We start from the raw sequence: 18,801 nt of genomic DNA, 5'->3' as shown, positions 1-18,801 counted from the left end.
GTTAGTAGGGCATAACGTTGTGTGCCTTTAGTCCCAGTTACTTGGGTGGCTGAGGTGGGGGGATGGCTTGAGTTTGAGCATGCAGTGAGCCGTGATTGTGCTACCACACTCCAGTCTGGGTGACAAGTGATACCCTGTCAAAAAAGAAAGATAGAAAGAGGGGGAGAGAGAAAGAGAGAGAGAGAGAGAGAGAAAGAGAAAGAGAGAGAAAGAAGAGAGAGGATGGGGAAGAGGAGGAAGGGAGGGGAGGGAAGGGAAGGGAAGAGGAAAAGAAAGGAAGGGGAAAAGAAAAAGAAAAGAGGGAGGGAGGGATTCAAATTGTAAAGATATCACCAAGTTTTGTATTCTATTGAGTTTCAACTTTTCTGTTTACTTATTTTTATGACACCATCATCAGTGGTTTTACTGCCAACTTATAACAGGAGCAAAGTACTCAAAGCATTAAAAAGACCTGACACCTGGATATCATATGGCCTTGAGAAAGTCAGTTACCTTTCTTATGCTGTAATTTCTCCTCTATAAAATGGAATACTTTATAACATTAGTTCTCATCTTCCTACATTGTAGGAAGAAACATTGTTGGTGGTCAGGAATCAAGTTTAGAATGAATTCCTTCCAAAAGATTAATTCCACTGGGCTTCAGTATCCTTAATCTATGAAACAAAGAGATTGAAATAGATATTTTCCTCTTTCAAATTCTGTGAGCTCATATTGTCTTGTTTTTCTAAGACCACCAGAGCGAGCACAAAAGAACCAGCAAGTAGGCAAAGGTCAGGCGCAAAACTGCACGTTTATTTTGGTAACCTAAGGTGTGCGGGAGAAGTCTGTCAGCCTCAGGCAAAGGAGGCTGGCAGAGTCCCCCCGCGGTGGGGCTCTCGGACAGACTTCCCACAGTCCCGACATCCCGACAGGAGTAGGGCTGCAAGAAGGCTGCGTGGCTCAATAGCGGAGAGCGGCTTTTCTAGGAGTGGGAGGGCAATAGGTGGGGCATGGGCGTGTCGGGGGCGTTCCGCAGGTGCGACCAGGTAAATCTTAGTCTCTTCAGATTGACGTCACCTGGCGCATGCCCAGTTGGTCTGCACCTTCCCGGGCGCCGGCTGCATTTTCGCGCGCGCGGGAAGAGTTGGTGGTGAAGAAGAACCCGGAAGTGCACCATCTTGCCTCCGTTCGTCCAAACAGTCCAACCTTTTATTGATAATAGTGATAAAGGGGCGCCGTGGTCTGTCTGGCTACTTCCTGCTGTTAAGGGGCGTCGTTAAGGTCGGGGCCCATGGTTGGTATTTGGACGCACGGATGAAAAATAAAATAAGGCACAGTATTAGTATAGGAATGAGGAATGGAAGCATTTGTTGGAATATGGGCAAAACCCAGAAGGATAGTCCTGGCAAGGTTGGGGAGTATGAGATAGTTAAGAAAATTTAGTAAGTTTGAGGCGAGTGGGGGAAAGCCAAACTGATTTCCACTGATTGCTTTCGGTAGGGGCCCTTTTTAGTTGGGAATGAGGAATGAGTTCGCAAAGTACTTGTTGGCTAGGCAGCAATTAAGGATTGGAGTTTTTCGTGGAGTGGATGGCTTTCCGTCTGCACCTACTACAGAGATATTGGATGGAAGGCTAGGTCCAGAGAAGGACGGCAAAAACAGAATAGGTAGCCTCGCTGTTGATTAAAAAATTGTCTTACCCGCTACCAGGAGAGTTACCCGCGGCTTGGCGAGGGTGATGGGGGTCCCCGAGTCTCGGCACCTTCAGTTGTCATCGTCCAGATGTAGGAGCTGGAAGGAGCTCCCAGGATCCTGGGAAAGGGGGTCACGTAGAGGCGCGGCACCTGTTCTCAGGGTGGGGCAATCAGACTTCCAGTTTCCTCCCTGCTGGCAAGCAGGGCAGGGGGTTGCTGGTGGACGAGGGTTAGGACATTCACTGGCCCAATGTCCTGATGCCTTAAGGCTGTGTTGGGGCTCGGGGACCTTGCGGACACCTGTTGGCATAGTGTCCTGCCTTGCCGCACTTATAGCAGGCAGGCTCCTTTTGTAGCTTTGGAGTCTGTGGGGTGTGTGCTCTCTGGCCTGGGGTTACAACTGGGCTGTAAAGCCGCTGCTAGGAGCTGAACCTTCTGTTAAGGCAAGCCTGCCGTCTCCTCTCTGGAGCTATAGACCTTAAAGGCTAATTTAACTAGGTCTTGTATTGGTGTCTGAGGACCATCCTCTACCTTTTGAAGTTTTTACGAATGTCAGGAGCCGATTGAGAAATGAAATAAGACGCTCAATTTTGGAAAGATCGGCCAATGAAAAAGGGACATGTACTCTGACTACCCCCTCCGCCCCAGCCACCTCTCGCAAAGGTGCTAACACTGTAGGAGGGTGTGGGCAGAGATAGGGGACTCAAGACCGCCAGTTGGGGGCCCCGAAGGAGGCATGGGACCGAGTGGATTACTAGTAGATAAGGAGGAGGAAGGAGGAGTCAGGATGGGGGGAGGAGGAGGAGTCTGGGCAGGAAGGGAGGGGGTGGGGAGAGCAGGGAGAGAAGGAGTATAGGGACGAGAGCCCAAGGCCCAAAAGCCTTGTATGTAAATTTCGGACCACTTGCCTAGCTGCTGGCAGAAATTGGTGAGGTCGATCACGCCACAGTGGAAAGGAAAATTAACCGCTTCCTCCTAAGGTCTTGTTGAAGCTGTAAGGTTTTTAAATTGGCTAGGAGGCACCCTAAGGGGGTGCTCTTTGGAAATTTGGACTGGGGGTTTCCCATTTATTTCTTCTTTACCGACACACAATGGACACAATGGAAATGGAAGTGGATCTCTGCCTGGCTTCAAAGCGTCCTTTGGAACCAGCAGAGACAGACTGGAGGCTCTTGAAGCCAAAGTGGAGAGTACCTTCAGGCGGACGTCTCCGTCCTGCAAGGGTCTCCGAAGCCACGTGGTGGCTTCCAAGCCACTTGGTGGCTCAAAATGGACCTCGGACCTGCGCAGGATTTTGGCCAAGGGTGGTAAAGAGGAGACAAGGGCACTTACCCCAGAGAGGCCGTGAGAGTGAGGGAAGCGGGTCTCAGGTCCTGGTCTGTCTGTGGTGTGGAAGCAGGAGGAGGTTCCTCAATCCTTAGAGGCCTGAGGAGGGGTCTCCTCCCGGGTTCGGCACCATCTGTCTTGTTTTTCTAAGACCACCAGAGCGAGCACAAAAGAACCAGCAAGTAGGCAAAGGTCAGGTGCAAAACTGCACGTTTATTTTGGTAACCTAAGGTGTGTGGGAGAAGTCTGTCAGCCTCAGGCAAAGGAGGCCGGCAGAGTCCCCCGGCGGTGGGGCTCTCGGACAGACTTCCCACAGTCCCGACATCCCGACAGGAGTGGGGCTGCAAGAAGGCTGCGTGGCTCAATGGTGGAGAGCGGCTTTTCTAGGAGTGGGAGGGCAATAGGTGGGGCATGGGCGTGTCGGGGGCGTTCCGCAGGTGCGACCAGGTAAATCTTAGTCTCTTCAGATTGACGTCACCTGGCGCATGCCCAGTTGGTCTGCACCTTCCCGGGCGCCGGCTGCATTTTCACGCGCGCGGGAAGAGTTGGTGGTGAAGAAGAACCCGGAAGTGCACCATCTTGCCTCCGTTCGTCCAAACAATATACCTATACAAATTGTAGCAGCAGGAAATACATTTGTTATACTGTTGTAATTGAAGCTTCAAGTGAAGATACCACTTCTTCTCCAATAGTGAGACAAAAATAAACTGAAATTCCAGGTTGTCTGTTTTATTATGTTCATCTTTGGTTATTTTAGATTTTTTTTTTGGTAGGGAAATTTCTGAGTTGAGGTTGTTTATTGTAGTAGTAGGATATGAATGTGTAGAAGGTGTGTAGGGGATATGTGGATCCACAGGCTTAGCTGGTGATTGTGAAAACTGTAGAAGTTGACATCTGTGAGCGAAAGAGAGTAAATAGTGATAGGTTAATCAGATTTTGAAACCCAAAATAGAAATTAATGATCTTGGGACTGAAAATGTATGTTCAATCCAGCTTTTTATAAAATGTAAATCTTGAAAGTATTTAGATAAGTGGCTTCTTACCTATTCTTTTTTCATAATTTTTCTCTACCCTATCAATAATTGACCTTGCCTAGGCAACAAGTGGCATGTCATTGGTATTTCTTTTGATTACATGATAAAAATGGTTATTGCTTCTAATTAATTTCACTATTACTACTTTTGTGTAATTATATTTGTAATGTTTGTTATGTTTTTAGAGAAATGAGCTTAATATTTTACAGTGCTAAAAAATATCAATAATTTGTGAAATGGCAATATTAACTAAAGCAGTAAGTAAAAGAGAAGTTAAGCAAAGCATATTATTAATCTAAAGCCGTAACTTTAAAAAAAATCAAATTGCACTGCAGGCCTCTCTTCTCCTAGTTCTGTCAGAGCCTCACTGGATGATTTACATGGCAAACTTCTATACAATATTTAATTTGGTCAAAAAAATTTATGCTGAAGGATGTTTGAAAACCACAATTCTAAAACTTCTTACTTGTCTTTTTTTTTTTTTTTTTTGAGACGGGGTTTTGCCCTTTTGCCCAGGCTAGAGTGAAGTGATGCGATCTCGGCTCACTGCAACCTCTGCCCACTGAATTCAAGCAATTCTCCTGCCTCAGCCTCCCAAGTAGCTGGGATTACAGGCGCCCACCACCAGGCCTGGCTAATTTTTGTACTTTTAGTAGAGATGGGGTTTCGGCATGTTGGCCAGGCTGGTCTCGACCCCCAGACCTCATGTGATCCACCTGCCTTGGCCTCCCAAAGTGCTGGGATTACAGACGTGAGTCACCGAGCCCAGTCTCTTATTTGTCTTTTGAAGGTATAACTTTAAAAAAGTATAAATGCATCCTCATATATATAAGTCATTAAGGGTTTTCTTTGATAATCTTTGTGATTTCTTAGTAAAGTAAAATGGAGAGTAAGGAAATAGAGGAATTTGGGGATGAAAAAGAGAAAGATGCCAAATAAGTTTGTGCTACTGGGGCCAAATTTTATATAGGTCAAATAGCATTTTTTTTTAGTACAAATATAAAGACTTTTCAGTCACACACTATGGTTGAATATCTTTAAGTATCCTATTAAATTAGGACTGTGACTTGTATAAAATAATTGGATATTTTTTCCTCAATACAGTATCAGGAATATTACGTGCTTTTGATTTTAGGAAAGAAAAACAAATGAGAAGTGTAGAAGAAGAAATTGAACAGGAAAAACAAGCAGCAGATGACATTATCAAAAATATGTCTCTTGAAAACCAAGTCAAGTACCTAGAGATGAAAGCCACAAATGAGAAACTGTTACAGGTAATATGAATTATTACTCTGTGCCAAGCATGTATCAGTCTTGCTACTAACAGTATAGTTTGAATATCAGCAGCGTCAGCATCCCGAGAGCTTGACTAGACTTTGAGATCAGTTTTCATTTTAACAAGGTCCCCAACTGATTCAAATGGACATTCACGTTTCAGAAGCATTTATTTAGAAAACTTCATTTTTGTATGCTGCTTGATGACCTAGCTTTTACTCTTATTATTTTTTGTTCACTTCTATTTATTCATTTTGCATTTCATAAAGACACATGAAAATACTTGCATTTATAAAAATACTTGTCTATAAATTAAAAAGTCTATAAATACTTGCAGTTATAGACTTTTAATGCAAACATTAAAAGGCCTCATAGGTGGAGGATGCAATGAGCTGAGATCACGCCGCTCCAGCCTGGGTGACAGAGCGAGACTCCATCTCAAAAAAAAAAGAAAAAAAAAGTCCTCATAGACCAGCTCCATATAGCTATTTACTTTCCTTTTCCTTCCTATGTAATAAACAGCTAAACTTTTTACCTGTTAGCATTATGATTTGAATGGCTGTTGTCCTGTAATTATATTGCTTAAATATCCATTTTTAAAAATGAATTTTTTATTGATACACAACAATTGTACATATTTATGGGGTACATGTGATAGTTCCATGCATGTGTGCAATGTATAATGATCAAATCAGGATAATCAGGATATTCATCACCTCAAACATGTAGGATTTTTTTTGTGCTGGAAACTTTTTTTTTTTATTTTTTTGAGACGGAGTCTTGATCTGTCTCCCAGGCTGGAGTGCAGTGGTGTGATCTCAACTCACTGCAAGCTCCGCCTCCCGGGTTCATGCCATTCTCCTGCCTCAGCCTCCTGAGTAGCTGGGACTATAGGCGCCTGCCACCACACCCGGCTGATTTTTTGTATTTTTTTAGTAGAGACGGGGTTTCACCGTCTTACCTAGTATGGTCTCAATCTCCTGACCTCATGATCCACCCTCCTCAGCCTCCCAAAGTGCTAGGATTACAGGCATGAGCCACTGTGCCCGACCTTATGCTGGAAACATTTTAAATCTCCTTTTCTAGCTATTTTGAAATATACAATTAATTATTGATAACTATAGCCACCCTACTGTTCTGTTCTATCAAACATGAGAATTTATTCCTTCTCTCCCCCTCCACTGCCCCATGCCCCCAGCTGGGCACCAACTTCTCAGCCTCTCGTAACCATCATTCTACTACCTCCTTCCCTTTTTTTTTTTTTTTTTTTTTGTTGAGATGGAGTTTCACTCTGTCACCCAGGCTGAGGTACAGTGGTGCGATCTCAGCTCAATGCAAGCTCTGCCCCCTGGGTTCACGCCATTCTCCTGCCTCAGCCTCCCGAGTAGCTGGGACCACAGGTGCCCACCACCACGCCTGACCAGTTTTTAATGTATTTTTAGTAGAGACAGGATTTCACTGTGTTAGCCAGGATGGTCTTGATCTCCTGACCTCATGATCTGCCTGCCTTGGCCTCCCAAAGTGCTGGGATTACAGGTGTGAGCCACTGTGCCTGGCCGAGATCCACTTTTTTAAGCTCCTACAGATGAGTGAGAACATGTAATATTAAATAAGCAATTTAAATCCCTGCTTAGGGGATATTGAGAATCCTCTCAATGCCCAGTCATGATGGTGCCCTTTCATGCCCAGATGGCCCTTAATAAAGATTAAGCAAAGAATTAGGCCCCATAAATGCCAATAATGATTATAGTTTTAGTTTCTGAGACATTCCTTTGCTGACAGTTTAGTAACCTTTTTATTTTAGACAAGATTTCTAAGATACAGTGAAGCATTGAAGAAAGAATATGGCCTAGCCAAGATGGTGAAACCGCATCTGTACTAAAAATACAAAAATTAGCCGGGTGTGGTGGCAGGCGGCTGTATTCCCAGCTACGTGGGAGGCTGAGGCAGGTAATTGCTTGAACCTGGGGGGTGGAGGTTGCAGTGAGCCAAGATCATGCCACTGCACTCCAGTCTCGGCAACAGAACGAGACTCTGTCTCAGAAAGAGAAAAGAAAGAGTATGATAAAATGCCAAAATAGTTCCAAAATATAGTTAATCTTGTATGGGATAATGAATGAGTAAACAATTTAAGGATCTTATCCTAGGAGTGAACCATATTTATATTTACATATACGTGTATGTGTGTGTGCATGTGTTATGTGTGTATGTGTATAGTATAGAGAAATTAGGCAAAAGATATGAAAACACGATTAAACATCAAAATTTTAAATAACCTTAAACAATGACATAATTTGAAATCTTCTGATACTTGATGTCTCAGAACATAGTGATGATTCACTGTGAAAAGGTCTAAGGTCTAGCTACTTTTGAGAAACTCATGAAGTTTTTTTTGCTTTTTGTTTTTTTTGAAGGCACACAGCAAGTTTTTAAGAATAATAAAAGAAGATGGGAAAAATATAAATAATGAAGTGTTAATAAATTCTAGTCAAAATGCAAGATGCCAGTGAAGATATTTAGAAAATTTACTTTGTCACGTCTGTATTTGAAATGTTGAGAAATAGAGAAACAAATTATTTTTTTCCAAGCTCCCTCCCCCCACTACTACAAATTATTCTTAATGTAATTTGATTTATGTTTGCTTTTTTTTTTCCACTTAGGAATTAGATACACTTCAACAACAATTGGATTCACAGAACATGAAAAAAGAGAGCATGGAAGCAGTAAGTGTAAAATCAAATAAGGGTTCTCATACTACTCAGTTAAAAAAGTTATTGATCTGGCAGTTTACTAATAGGAGTTTAATACTTTTTCTTCCTATTCTGGACCCACAAAGATCCTAGTATGGTAAGAAATTAGATTCAGTTACTGAGTACCTACTATGTATAAAACAAATCATTCTGCCCAATCTAGGACATGCAAAATCCAATAACAATTAAATTTTTTTTTTTTAGATACAGGGTCTTTGTCACTCAGGCTGGCGTGCAGGGACGTGATCGTAGCTTACTGTAAATTCAAGCTCTTAAGCTCAAGCAATCCTCTCTCCTCAGCTTCCCAAGTAGCTAGAACTTCAGGCAGGAACCACCACACCTGGCTAATTTTTATTTTACTTTTTGTAAAGACAGGGTGTCATTATGGCTGGTCTACAGCTCCTGGCCTCAAGCAATGTGCCTACCTTGGCTTCCCAATGTGCTGGGATTACAGGCTTGAGGCATGGTGCTCAGCCTCTAATGGCAATTTAAAGACACATACACAAGAGACTAAAAACAAAGAGGGAGAGACATGAGTTCATCTCTTTAAGGATGTAAAAACTTCCATTTGTTTTCTAATTTGTTTATTTAAAACGTTTTAATTCACAAAACAAAATGTGCTTATGGTTTAAAAATAGTTGAACAAGATGAACATAAAAATGTCTGTTTTGTGTCCTTCTTTCCAGATGGAACTACTGGAAAGACGTTTATCAAGTGCTTACTGTATACTTTTTTGAGCTGTAAACTTATATCAGCATCATCTTCATATAATCCCCCCAAGAGTCCTAAATCCCATCTTGGTTTTATAGTTGTGAAAAACCTCAAGTGGGGTTCATACTTGCTATGCTATCTGCAGCTTTTTTTTCACCCTAACATTGTATCTTCAGTGTCTATTTATATCAGTTCTTAGAGAACCTTCTCATTATTTTAAATTGCTACGTTGTATTACGTTGTATAATTATAACACAGCCTTGTAAATGAACAACAGGTTGTTTATAGTTTTCTGGGATTATAAACAATACTCGGCGAAAGTGTACATTTTATGCAAAGTTGTATTAGTATATCATAAGATTGAATTCTCACAATGGGTCAAAAGGTATACACTTTAAAAATGTTGTAAGATTGCCAAACTGCCTTCAAAAAGGTTGTTCCAACTTTTACTTCTAGATGTAATGTATGTGAATGCTTATTTCCCCTGCATTCACTGACAGCAAATATTATCTGACTTTTCTAATTTTAGCTAGTTTGATAGGTAAAAATTACTACCTTATTTGAATTTTCATTTATTTATGCATAAAGCTGAGTATCTGTTTATATCATTTTTGGCCAATGAATTTCTTTTTCTTTGAACTCCTTTTTCATATTTTTGGCATTCAGTATACTGACTGTACCTCAAATCTTGCCTCCCTTTCCTGATTTCCTGTGGATTCAGGTGGATGACATGATGATAGTATTAGGAACTGTTGTAGATTGACAGATTGCTGACACCCTAGCTTGTAAAAGAAATGAATATTTTGTAATTAATTCTTTCGAGAATTTGCTATTGCAAAAGTTATTTAATTAAAAATAGTGAGGTAGTTGGCTGGGCGTGGTGGCTCACACCTGTAATCCCAGCACTTTGGGAGGCCGAGGCGGGCAGATCATGAGGTCTGGAGATCGAGACCATCCTGGCTAACACGGTGAAACCCTGTCTCTACTAAAATACAAAAAATTAGCCCGGTATGGTGACAGGTGCCTGTAGTGCCAGCTACTTGGGAGGCTGAGGCAGAAGAATGGCATGAACCCAGAAGGGAGAGCTTACAGAGAGCCAAGATGACGCCACTGCACTCCAGCCTGGGCGACAGAGTGAGACTCCATCTCAAAAAAAAAGAAAAAAAAAAATAGGAAGGTAGTTTTCTGTGTCTGGTTGTCCATGTATAAATACACTTAATTTTTATTTCCTTGGATCTCTGGTGATGGAAATATGCTTAAAGAAAGAAGGACTGCATTTAGTATTAATACAACCAGCTTGTAGAATTCCTCACTAATCTTTTTTGGAGTGGGTTTGTGAGAGTCAAATCTTACTTCAGTTGGTGAGTTTAGTTTCCGTAGGAAGAAGATAAGCTATAACCTTAGATTTACTTTTTGTACTGATGCCATTCTTCTCTGATGTCAGTACATTTATGCCTAAATTAACAAGAGTTTTAAAAATACACAATGTTTTCAAATTAAGATAACGTAAATCACTAATTCTCTTTAACTTTTGCCAGATTTCTTTCTTTTTAAAAAAATTTTTTTTGAGACGGAGTCTTGTTCCGTTGCCCAGGCTGGAGTGCAGTGACACGATCTTGGCTCACTGCAACTTCCGCCTCCTGAGTTCAAGCAATTCTCCTGTCTCAGCCTCCTGAGTAGCTGGGATTACAGCATGCATCACCATGCACGCCTAATTTTTGTATTTTTATTAGAGATGGGGTTTCACCATGTTGGCCAGGCTGGTCTTGAACTCCTGACCTCGTGATCCACCCGCTTCACCTCTCAAAGTGCTGAGATTACAGGCATGAGCCACCATACCCAGCCCAGATTTCTTTTATTTATTTATTTAGGACTCGTTCTTCAAGAAAATATGTGTCAGATAGTGGTCAATCAACTAGTATTTATTGAATACTTTATGTTCACTACTGTACAATGTATTAGGTCATGCTTATTCAATTCACAAGAATGAGCCGGGCGCGGTGGCTCAAGCCTGTAATCCCAGCACTTTGGGAGGCCGAGACGGGCGGATCACGAGGTCAGGAGATCGAGACCATCCTGGCTAACACGGTGAAACCCCGTCTCTACTAAAAATACAAAAAACTAGCCAGGCGAGGTGGCGGGCGCCTGTAGTCCCAGCTACTCGGGAGGCTGAGGCAGGAGAATGGCGTAAACCCGGGAGGCGGAGCTTGCAGTGAGCTGAGATCTGGCCACTGCACTCCAGCTCGGGCGACAGAGCAAGACTCCGTCTCAAAAAAAAAAAAAAAGAAAAAAGCTCAATTCACAAGAATGGAAAAAATCAGGTGAAGGATTAACATGAGCTTAAGTCTTCCAGAACAGTTTTATCAAGATGCAATTCAAACAAGTCTATAGGATCGTTAGGCAAAAAGGAGAAGAGACTATGAAAAAGGATAGCATAAAATATCTGCATTTCCTCTATATGTATTTTTTAGCATGCCTTTATCTTATCTGATGCCTAATCTATTACTTGAACTGTATATATAATCCATTGCTTATGGACTTTGAAAAATTCTCTTGTCTACTTTTTCCTTTTTTGGAGGTTCCTTCTTTCATACTTTTAAAAGAGAAGAGGTCGGCCGGGCGTGGTGGCTCACACTTGTAATCCCAGCACTTTGGGAGGCTGTCGTGGGCAGATCACGAGGTCAGGAGTTTTGAGACTAGCCTGGCCAACCTGGTGAAACCCCATCTCTACTAAAAATACACAAAAAGTTAGCTGGGCGTGGTGGTGGGAGTGGGAGTCTGTAGTCCCAGCTACTTGGGAGGCTGAGGCAGGAGAATGGTGTGAACCCGGGAGACGGAGCTTGCATTGAGCTGAGATCGCGCCACTGCACTCCAGCCTGGGTGACTGAGCAAGACTCCGTCTCAAATATAAATAAATAAATAAATAAATAAATAAATAAATAAATATTAGCTGGGTATGGTGGTGGGCACCTGTAATCCCAGCTGCTTGGGAGGCTGAGGCAGGAGAATTACTTGAAACTGGGAGGTGAAAGTTGCAGTGAGCCAAGATCGCACCACTACACCCCAGCCTGGGTGAAAGAGTGAAACTCTGTCTCAAAAAAGGAAAAAAAAAAAAAAAGACGGAGAAGAGGTCTTACCTCTTAAGAATTTTGTTTTGTTCATGCTGTAGGTCTGTTTTCAAATGTCACTGTTAACTCTTATGTCTTTGTTAACTTTGAAAAGTTATTTACATTTCAGGTCCTTAGTTTTCTCATCTGTAAAATGGAGATGATAGTACTATCTTGTAGAGTATCACTTTGGATAGTAGAGATAACATATAAATAACATGTAGCATAGTGCCTGGCACGGAACAGATGCTCAGTAAACAAGAGTTTCAAATGTCATTTTAATTATCACCACCACCATTCCTAGCTTTTTTATTTTTAATCTAATAACATTTTTGTCACATCCTCATTTTTTTCTTTGTGGAAGGTAGGATAGTGGTGAGTACACAATAACTGTTATTTCATGTGTTAATTTCCTAGTGCTGCTGTAATAGAATATCACAAACGGGGTGGCTTAAAACAAACAAACAAATTTTCTCACAGTTCCAGAGCCTGAAAGTCTGAAATCAAGGTGTCAGCAGAGCCTTGCTTCCTCTGAGACTCTAGAAAAAATCTTGCTCTGCCTCCTCCTAGTTTCTAGTAGTATCCATTAGCCCTTGATGTTGCTTGACTTGCAGCTGCATCACTCCAGTTTTTGCCTGAGTCATACCATGGTATTCTCCCTGTGTGTCTCTGTTGCATCTGTACTCTTCTTATAAAGGGCACTATCATATTGGATTAGGGCCCACCCCTAATGACCTTATCTTAACTTGACTAAATATGCAAAGAACCTATTTTCAAATAAAGGTCAAACTGACAGGTGTGTGTCGTTAAGACTCCAGCTTACCTTTTGAGCAGACACAGTTCAACTCACAAAATTGTGGAAAAATATATGTTATGACCTACTTAGGGAAAAATATCTTCTCTCCAAAGATCACTTCTATGGACTTTGAATCAAACATTGTGTTTAAAGTTGCACATATGTTTTGACATTGTCTTTATCCTCCCGTTGGTAGAGTTGTCCTATATTTATTCAGGTCTTATATGTAGAAAATAAAATAAACTAAGGCTATCAACTTCTTGTGAATCTTAGATTGAAAATAGCTTATTAAAATATACAGGATTTATTTTTATTCTTCCAGTTTAGGAATGTGCTTTGTAGCATTATTGAGTACTAATGATATTTGCTGTCTGTATTTAAAGATGCTGGTAGTTTACCCCTTATTCTTATAAACTGAAACCTATTTGATAATAATTATTGATAAAATACTAATTAAAAATTTCCCTTCTTATTTTCCTTTAGGAAATAGCTCACTCCCAGGTGAAACAGGAGGCTGTATTGCTGCATGAAAAGCTTTATGAGTTGGAGTCCCATCGAGATCAAATGATTGCAGAAGACAAAAGCATAGGATCTCCAATGGAAGAGAGAGAGAAATTACTTAAGCAGGTGGGCAAAAGAAACATACTTATTTTAAGATGTCTGGTTTTGGTACATGTGTTGATTTGTTTTATTTAAGGGATATTAATGCAACCAAAAGCTAGTAAGTTTATTGTCTAAAAATAATTTATGTGAAGAAATGACTTTTTAATCTGGATTTTCTTCTTCTTCTTCTTTTTTTTTTTTTTTTTTTTTTGATCTGCTGGGCTCAAGCGATCCTCCACCTCAGCCTCTTGAGTAGCTGGAACTACAGGCATGTGCCAACACACCAATTTTTTATTTTTATTTTTTTGTAGTGATGGGGTTTTACTATGTTGCCTAGGCTGGTCTCAAGCTCCTGGCCTCAAGCAATCCTCCAATTTCAGTCTCTCCAAGTGTTGGGATTATAGGCACCCAGCCTAGATTTTCTTAAGTATTTCATACTAACGTAGGTGAAGCTAACTTTTCCTTAGTAGGAATACTTGAAACTCTTCTTTATTGGTCATTAAATATTTTGATAATCTTTTGGAAGATATGTTTCCTTTTTGTTTTGGGCCTTGTATTTAGAAAACAGAGTATCCCAAGGCTAATGACTTTTTTTTTTTTTTTTTTTTTTTTGAGACGGAGTCTGGCTCTATCTCCCAGGCTGGAGTGCAGTGGCCGGATCTCGGCTCACTGCAAGCCCCGCCTCCCGGGTTCACGCCATTCTCCTGCCTCAGCCTCCCGAGTAGCTGGGACTACAGGCGCCCGCCACCTCGCCCGGCTAGTTTTTTGTATTTTAGTAGAGACGGGGCTTCACCGTGTTAGCCAGGATGGTCTCGATCTCCTGACCTCGTGATCCGCCCGTCTCGGCCTCCCAAAGTGCTGGGATTACAGGCTTGAGCCACCGCGCCCGGCTGGCTAATGACTTTTTGTGGTTGTTATTATCGGTGCCTCCATGAAGAAAATTGAATTAAAATGTCCTGTGAAATTGTCGTATGTCCTAAAGTCATGACACATGTAACATATATTTAGTAGCTTTCTTACTGCCCCAAGGGTAGATGTAGTTTAGCTCCAAATTATAATTAGCATGTTGTTTATTGTGACACATCCTAACTATAAGGGCCTTAGGAGAACTTCATCTATATTTGGGCACAGCTCCAGTCAGGGACTCCCTTGCCCCTAGACTTAGATCAAGCCCATTGCATTTAGAAGAAATTTAGGTATCAATTCAGGGACTATTTAATTATTAGAATCATTCCAGAAGGGTATTAAATCTAGAACCTGTGTAGTTCCTTGGAAATAAATCATTGAAGGATGGGGAGGAGTGATCTTGAGGTACACGTACCACATAAAATATAGAATAGCTACTTAAATTTCAATTTCAGATAAGCAATGAGTAATCTTTCAGACACATATATCTATATAGAAAAATTATTCATTGCTTGTGAATGATATGAATAATCCAAATATTACAAGGTATATATATCCCCTCAAAGATATTCACTACTTATCTGAAATTCAAATTTAACTGGACTTGCTCAATCTAGCAAAACCCTACCTGTGGGAAAGTGAGGGAGACTCTCAGAAATCCTAGATGTTTATATCAACTTATCCAGGTCTGAAGATGTGCTAACCTGATGGTGCCTGGGGGGGTAGCTATGAGTATATCAGTTACTACCCTTACTTTGAGGAAAAAGGATGGAATCTGTGAATGGTTCCTTGGTGCTGTTTCCTTTAACTTCAAAGGTTGAAGTCTAAAAAATAGATTTCAGGAAGGAGACTAGATTTGACACTTTAGTACAATGCACTCTAGAAGGAAATTGTCTTTAAGATAGCCTTACAATGAGTTATTTTTTTAAATACTACTTTGTTTTTATGCCTTTGTAGGTTAAAGACGATAATCAGGAAATAGCCAGCATGGAAAGACAGTAAGTACCTTTATACTAGGACATTTTACATCCATTTCTCACTTTAAAAATTACGTTCTAAAGATACAGGAGTGGCTTTCATTCTTTCAATTTTACTTATAGCTTTAAATATTTCTTTGAGTGTTTAAGAGCCATTGCATAGTATAATTGTTTTTTATAAATATCTTTATTAAGATATACTTTATACCATATAATAGACATATTTAAAGTAAACAATTTAAAGCTTTTTAGTATATTCATAGAAGTGTGCAACCATCACCTAAATCACCTTTGTTTTTCAATTTTTATTTATTTTTATCTTTTTGAGACCAGGTCTCACTCTGCTGCCCAGACTGGAGTGCAAGTGGCATGATCATAGCTCATTGTAACCTCAAACTCCTGGGCTCAAACCTCCCAAGGAGCTAGGGCTGCAGGCACATGCCACCATATCTGGCTAATTTATTTTTATTTTTAGTAGAGTCAAGATGTTACTATGTTGCCCAGGCTAGTCTCCAGCTCCTGGCCTGAAGTGATCTTCCCATCTCAGCTTCCCAAAGAGCTGAGATTACAGCTGTGAGCCAGTGTGCCAGGCCCCCAGTCAACTTTAGAACTATTCAGTCAGCCCAATAAAACCCTACACCCTTTAACCATCACCTCCCTTATGCCTCTCCCAGCTCTAGCCATGCCTGTTCTGGACATTTCATACAAATGGAATCATTCAATATGTGCTTCTGTGTGGCAGGATGCTTTCCCTTAACACAGCCTTGCTTTCTTGAAGATCAGCTGACTATCAGCATTTGGCTTTATTTCAGGGTTCTCTATTCTGTTCCGAGGCTCATAGATGAGGCTTGAAAACTAAGACTAATGGAATATTATTTGGAAATAAAAATTAATACAATACTAACACATGCTCAGTATTTTATTAATTTTTATTTATACTGATACATGCTTAGTATTTTATTTTTATTTCCAAATAGTATCCCATTGTATGGATATACTATATTCTGTTTATTCATTTATAAATTGATGGATGTATGGGCTGTTACCATTTTTTATTGTTATGAATCATGCTCCTATGAACATCCATGTACAAGTTTTTGTGTGGACATATGTGTTCACTTCTCTTGTATATATACCTAGGAGTGGAATTGCTGACTCATGACTATGTTTAACTTTTTGAAGAACTGCCAGACTCTTTTTCAAAACAACTTTACCGGCTGGGCGCGGTGGCTCAAGCCTGTAATCCCAGCACTTTGGGAGGCTGAGACGGGCGGATCACGAGGTCAGGAGATCGAGACCATCCTGGCTAACACGGTGAAACCCCGTCTCTACTAAAAAAACATACAAAAAAAACTAGCCGGGCGAGGTGGCGGGCGCCTGTAGTCCCAGCTACTTGGGAGGCTGAGGCAGGAGAATGGCGTGAACCCGGGAGGCGGAGCTTGCAGTGAGCCAAGATCGCGCCACTGCACTCCAGCCTGGGTGACAGAGTGAGACTCCGTCTCAAAAAAAAAAAAAAAGCAACTTTACCATTTTACATTTCATTTATTTCTATTTGAATATATTTATTTAAAGTTTGTAAAACAATCATTTTACCACCAGTCACCAGAAAGCATACCAATTGTTTTAACTTTCTTTCTTTTCTTTTTTCTTCTGAGACAGAGTCCCGATTTGTTGCCCAGGCTGGAATGCAGTGGTGCAATCTTGGCTCACTGCAACCTCCACATCCTGGGTTCAAGGGATTCTCATGCCTCAGCCTCCCGAGTAGCTGGGACTACAGGCACATGGCACTGTACCTGGCTAAGATTGTTTTAATTTTAATCAACTAAGTTGTAAACTAATAAGTAGTCAACAATGATGAAATTGCCTTTTCATGTTTCTCGTATTCTATTGTAATGTTTTTGTCACTGATTACAACTTATGAAATTAAATTTTGGAATCACAGTCTCTAATATGAGCTGAATTACAGCCCATGTTAAGTCTTTTGCAGTACTGGCTAAGGTACTAAGAAAGTAATATTTTTTTTTTCTGTTAATTTGTAACTTTAATTTAATTTGCAAATTTCTATATTATTATGGCTAAGAGAAGCTTTTTTTAGGAACATTTAAAGCAGCTTTATTTTATCTTTTTTATTTCAATAGTTTTTGGGGAACAGGTGGTATTTGGTTACATGGACAAGTTCTTTAGCAGTGATTTCTGAGAGTTTGATGCATCCATTACCCAAGCAGTGTCCACTCTACCCACTGTGTAGTCTTTTATCCCTCACCCACCTCTCACTCTTCCCACCAAGTCCCCAAAATTCATTGTATCATTCTTATGCCTTTGTGCCCTCGTAGCTTAGCTGCCACTTATTTATTTATTTATTTATTTATTTATTTATTTATTTATTGAGACAGAGTCTCGCTCTGTTGCCCAGGCTGGAGTGCAGTGGTGTGATCTCGGCTCACTGCAAGCTCCACCTCCCAGGTTCACACCATTCTCCTGCCTCAGCCTCCCAAGTAACTGGGACTACAGGTGCCTGCCACCATGCCTGGCTAATTTTTTGTATTTTTAGTAGAAACGGGGTTTCACCATGTTAGCTAGGATGGTCTCAATCTCCTGACCTCATGATCCACTCGCCTCTGCCTCCCAAAGTGCTGAGATTACAAACGTAAGCCACCGTGCCTGGCCGCTTAGCTCCCACTTAGAAATGAGAACATACGATGTTTGGTTTTCCATTCCTCAGTTTCTTCACTTAGAATAACTGTCTCCAACTCCATCTAGGTTGCTGTGAATGCCATTATTTTGATCCTTTTTATAGCTGAGTAGTATATATATATGTATAAATATATATACACACACACATATACATACCACATTTTCTTTATCCACTTGTTGATTGTTGGCCTTTTGGCTGTTTCCCTTTTTTCCAGTTGCAAATTGTGCTGCTGTCAGCATGCATGTGCAAGTGTCTTTTCATATAATGACTTCTATTTCCTCTGCATAGATACCTAGTAGTGGGATTGCTGGATCAAATGGTAGATCTACTTTTAGTTCTTTAAGGAATCGTCATACTGTTTTCCATAGTGGTTGTACTACTTTATATTTCCGCAAGCAGGGTAAACGTGTTCCTTTTTCACCACATCCACTCCAACATCTATTTTTTTTTAAATTTTTTAATTGTGACCATTCTTGTAGGAGTAAGCTGGTATTGCGTTGTGGTTTTGATTTGCATTTCCCTGATAATTAATGATGTTGATCATTTTTTCATACGATTGTTGACCATTTGTATATCTTCTTTGGAGAGTTGTCTATTCGTGTCTTTAGCCCACTTTTCACTTTTTTATGGGATTTTTTTTCTTGCTGATTTGTTTGAGTTTGTTGTAGATCCTGGATATTATTCCTTTGTCAGATGCATAGTTTATGAATGTTTTCTTTCTCCCACTCTGTGGTTTGTCTATTAACTGCTGATTATTTCTTTTGTTGGTGCAGAAGTTTTTTAGTTTAATTAAGTCCCATCTATTTATCTTTCTTTTTGTTGCATTTGCTTTTAGGTTCTTTCAGTTCATGAAGTGTTTGCCTATGCCGAAGTCTAGAAGAGTTTTTATGATGTTATCTTCTAGAATTTTTATGGTTTCAGGTCTTAGATTTAAGTTTCTGATCCACC

At 40.5% G+C, this 18,801-nt stretch overlaps 1 protein-coding gene across 3 annotated transcripts in view; it reads left to right on the top strand.

The window, feature by feature from the left end:
- The window catches only part of IFT74 (intraflagellar transport 74), a 125,047-nt gene that overhangs the window by 57,344 nt on the left and 48,902 nt on the right, over positions 1-18,801 (top strand). For all 3 annotated transcript variants that reach the window (XR_002729943.1, XM_023203888.2, XM_023203889.1), the window contains exons 9-12: positions 5,169-5,307; positions 7,969-8,031; positions 13,156-13,299; positions 15,139-15,179. Coding sequence is in view for 2 of the 3 variants with exons in the window: in XM_023203888.2 (XP_023059656.1) it covers positions 5,169-5,307; positions 7,969-8,031; positions 13,156-13,299; positions 15,139-15,179 (387 nt within the window). In the remaining variant the exon portion in view is untranslated. The remainder of the gene's footprint in view (positions 1-5,168; positions 5,308-7,968; positions 8,032-13,155; positions 13,300-15,138; positions 15,180-18,801) is intronic.

This window comes from Piliocolobus tephrosceles, chromosome 14 (genome assembly GCF_002776525.5).
Source record: "Piliocolobus tephrosceles isolate RC106 chromosome 14, ASM277652v3, whole genome shotgun sequence".
Classification (NCBI taxonomy): Eukaryota; Metazoa; Chordata; class Mammalia; order Primates; family Cercopithecidae; genus Piliocolobus; species Piliocolobus tephrosceles.
This window is presented reverse-complemented; position numbering and strand designations above follow the sequence as displayed.